This window comes from Nestor notabilis, unplaced genomic scaffold, assembly GCF_000696875.1.
Source record: "Nestor notabilis isolate BGI_N333 unplaced genomic scaffold, ASM69687v1 scaffold17664, whole genome shotgun sequence".
Lineage (NCBI taxonomy): Eukaryota > Metazoa > Chordata > Aves > Psittaciformes > Psittacidae > Nestor > Nestor notabilis.
The window spans coordinates 20,357-24,774 of NW_009925349.1; the positions used below are offsets into that span (position 1 = coordinate 20,357).

A 4,418-nucleotide genomic window follows, 5' to 3' on the forward strand; every position below is an offset into this window, starting at 1 on the left:
TTACCCATCAACTCTGAAAAAGCAATGAAACAATTTCCAAAGAAGACAACATCAGTTTTAAAAACATCGCCGTGTAGTTTTTGGTACTTCAAGGCACTACATGGAGTATGGCAGTTTGGTATCATGATATTAAATCAGTTCCCATTACTAAAGCATAAGAGATAGGGAAGGTAATAATTGTAGAAGATTTTACTGAGAAAAGATCAACCGTATTAGCAAAACAAACTTTCCAATGCACAGTTTGGCAGTATTCTGCAAATACAGAGTACTAAGTAGAATTTTATAAAGAAAAGGAGAAAAAAGGCTTTTGATTTCAGTAGATGGGCAATGTAATTCTCAAACAGATTGCATGAACTAAAAGTTACAAGTAGGGCTCCCAATTTTGCTTTGTTCAGAGCCCTCCACGGCCAGAAGAATAGAACCAGACTGTGTGTGCCATGCTCCCAGTAAACACAATCCGTAAGCAACCATTGCTTTTAAGTATTAAGCAGAATTTTTATATGAGGAATTATTCAGGCTCTTCCAATCCATTAGACTTTGGTTTTAAACAAAACTCAGTTTACATAGATACAATAAATAGTTTATTAGTGGAATGTATGTGAGTTTCTCTCTTCCATCCTTCCTCTTACTCTCAGTACCTCACACATAGATGTCAAAGCAGCTTCCAGTCCAAGCCAAGGACCAAAGTCAACTTCAAGGCAAAATGAAGAGATGTTGAGAGTTAAGATTGGCACCTTTCAATGCCTAGTTCCTCAAGTGTTTGTCTGGTTCCTCAGACTAACAGGCAAATTGGTGTTTCTTCTTTCCACACCTTGATCTATCTGCTTCTTCCCAACTTGTGTCCATTTAAGCTGTTCTTAGGCAGGTCGCATGCTCCATGGGGACAGTATAAAGTCACGCCTGCTCTAACGCTCTTTCGGCTATTGCAATATCCCTTTTTGTTTTTAATTTAAAAGCCTATCGTTGTTATGTTCTCTCTTTGTGATCTTTTGTCATGATTCAGTTTAGCTTTGGAATTTTACAAAAATGGGAAGAGTCTTTTCTTCAAAATATAGAGCACCGTGGCCAGGAATAAGGCGAGGGCGAGGAAGATGAGCAGCTTGTCCGTCAGCTCCCTGCGATTGTACTTGGTGATTAGCTTCCGCCCCAGCTGAATGGTCCCAGACATGGACTTAAATTCTTCATTTGCTTCCAGGATGGTTCGTGAAGAATTGGCTGAAATTGAGGAGGAAAAAAAAAAAAAGAAAAAAAAATCAGCTGGTTGCACTTCAAAAATACATGACAAAGGATGTAAGGGTGCAGCATTTGGCAATACAAATAGTGCCTGTGAGCTCCTTCTGGGTCAGGCTGATTTATGGGTAAGACAAATGCTGACTGTGTTCTTGCAGAATCCTTCACAACTCAGTAGTCCTGATGTGCTAAGGAAAAATGCAAAGCAAAATAAGATTGCTGAATGGCTTAAAGGCTCTACATCCTGACACTGAATTTTTAAAGTTTTAGCTCGCCAGATAGAATCTAGCTCATATTCTTTATGGGGAAAAAACCAAAATCAGTGCTACCTGAAAGCTCACTGGAAGCAGAGTGAAATAAGAACGGTGCCAGAGCCACCAATTTAATAGAGAAATCACCATTACCGTCAACATTCGTTCTAGCAGCAGTGGGACAGGTCAGTATTTGAGTGTATTAATTGCACAACTGAAACTGCTCCCCCTTGCCAGACCAGTAAATCAGTGTGATTCAGTAAGGCCTGAAGACAGTGAAAAAGCAGCACCAGCAGTCAGAGATCCTTAATGGCTCAGCTCAAAAAATTTAAACAGGTTTTAATAATTATCTTTGACAAACCCTTTTTTTCCCCACTCCCCATAATAAAAATAGAAAATCAACTAGAGAAAAAGTGTGGTGATTGGTCTCAACTAAAGGGAGAATTTGAGAATATGCCAAAATAGCAAGATGGAACATTGGCCCCTTTCAACTTCTTTCCCTGCAAGAAAACTATCAAACAAATACCCCAAACTTCTCGGCCTTCCTCCTTTCAAATTACTAAATGACAGCAAAAGCCCAGGAGTCCTCTTTTTCTTCTGTTACAGAATGCATACCATGTACAGTAAATGCTGGTACATCACTCTGTGCTGAACTAATTGATTAAAGAAAGGTCCGACTCCAAGCATATTGCCTGGTTCACAAAACCAAGCACAGTAGAACTATGTCTGTAAGATTTTGCAAGCCATTACATCCCATCTTAAAGACTCATTTTGATCTAAGTGAAAATAGAAAACTTGTTTCTCATCATTCATGACAGAGCAGAGCTTCCCTGCCTCATAGCAACGTGTATTCACTGTGTGCTAGGAAAGGACTTGCTCAGAATAAAGGGAATTCTAACTACTGATTCAGAATTTGCAGCTGGGTTTTGTAAATGACCTTTGGCAGTTTTTCCCTTGATGAACTCCAAGTGCTGTTCAGTCAGAAACAGGGTGAAAAAGTGACTGCCAAATTGTCTTTTCAATGAGAGAAGAAACATGCTGCTTTTGCAGGAACAACCAGTGCCCAGCTGCCATCCTCAGATGGGGGCAGAAATCAAGGAGGGCAAAAGTTGCGTTATTTATCCTCATCTTTAAACTGTTCCCTCTCCTGCCCAAAAGCACAGCTAGTAAGAGGCCCAGGCATCACAGATTCAACTTCCAAATGCTTCATGAATCACCAGTTCTGACAGGTCACTTGATTTATGGTCTTGGGAGCCTAAGCCAAAGAACTGGGTGAAATCTTGGTTTCACAGTCCCTGATGCACTGCTGACAGAGCAAATGACCTTGGGTTCAAGTCACTTGATCTCCTTGTCTCTTAGTCATCCCAGCTGGAGACTGGGTGAAAAGAGTCTCCAGCCATACTAAGTTTCCTCTGTGTATGGACTTGTATCTATGCTTTTATTTTCTCTATTACCAAATGCATGCCAGGACAGAGCACTGAGTAACACCAAACACTCTCAGCACCGTGAGAGCTCACAGTGCTTTTACAATTGCTTTATGTGAAACTAGAACAAAAGCCCCTCATCCAGCCCCCTTTTCCTGACCTCTTTTCCTTTTCATAATCATGAAACAGAAACTCCCACAAACAGCTCCATGCCATGTACACTGTCATGTTCCATTTATGTCCCAACTGTTAGAGGAGTTCTGCTGGATGGTCCTTTAATTATCACCTTAGTACATTCTCCTGCAGCAAAGCATGTTTCCACTACACTCCACACCACGTGAGTTTGCCCCTATCCATCCTAACAGGACTGGCGAAAGGCACTTCCATAATCCAAACCATACCGGAACACCCAAATAACACCTGTACCTAGGGTTTGCACGGTCTCCTCACTCTGCTGGACTTGCTGTGACATCATCCTGCTAATGCCCATCAGACTCTCTGTGATGTTACTTGCACTCTCTGCCAGACTTTCCTTTGTAGTCTTCCTGAGAAAGGGAAAAAGTAAAGCAAGAAGGGATAAAGTTATGTCTTCAGGTACTGTGGGAAAAATGCTGCTGCCGGGGAGCTTGGAACAGAGCTTGGCACCACGCATCTCTGCCAGCGTACAAAAGACACGACTAGTTTTACTGAGTAAGAAATTTAGATTATCTTCACTAAATAATCAAAAGAAATCCCAAAATATTAAAACCAAGAGCCAAAATAATGGCTACTGGCTCAGAATCTCATGGGAGCCCATGCCGCACCACTTACTCACCCATGACTGTGCACCTTCATGAGCTGCTATGGAAGCACTGATACAAACTACCACATTATTACCCTGAGTATCCCACTTGTTGCTTTCAGTACAAAAATGATATATGCTTATGCCCAGTTTTGCATGTGAGAACAGCTTGTATAATGATCCATTACTTGTTTATAACCCTGATTGGAATTAACACAAAAGACAGTCAGAATAACTCTGGAGGCTAACTTATGCTCTTTTCCACTTAGACATAACTATGCCATGAAAACCTGACGTCAGCACAGTCCTTAACAACTTAAACCTCCACCAAAAGTAAATGCACTCATAAACAAAAGCCATACGCCACATACAGTTAAGTAACTTAAAACCATTGTGTCGCTTCTATTTAAAGCCAGTCGATACAGCACACACTGTTTAAATCTCAGATCATGCAGTGGGATGGTCCAATACCTTTGTCTTAAGGAGTCCCTTCCCTGCAGCAGCTGGTCTTTCTCAGAGTTGTCGATGGCAATTTTACAAGCTAGATTTGCCTTTCTCCAAGCTGCCTGATTGCTGAAATCACAAGAGCACAATGTTATAACATGATGGCATTACTCTGCAAGCAAAACAATCTTCAGAAAGCAATTACCACTGTAACTGAGCACCCAGATATGCGCATGGACTTTCTCTATATTACACCACAGAGTAACAATATCCCATCATGTCATTCCT

At 41.1% G+C, this 4,418-nt stretch overlaps 1 protein-coding gene across 1 annotated transcript in view; it reads right to left on the reverse strand.

The window, feature by feature from the left end:
- Window positions 1–831: 831 nt before the first annotated feature.
- BNIP1 (BCL2/adenovirus E1B 19kDa interacting protein 1) overlaps window positions 832–4,418 on the reverse strand; it is a gene marked incomplete at its 5' end in the record, with an annotated part of 4,008 nt that continues 421 nt past the window's right edge. Inside the window, 3 exons of the mRNA XM_010013028.1 lie at window positions 832–1,215; window positions 3,332–3,450; window positions 4,158–4,259. Coding sequence (XP_010011330.1) covers window positions 1,019–1,215; window positions 3,332–3,450; window positions 4,158–4,259 — 418 coding nt within the window. The remainder of the gene's footprint in view (window positions 1,216–3,331; window positions 3,451–4,157; window positions 4,260–4,418) is intronic.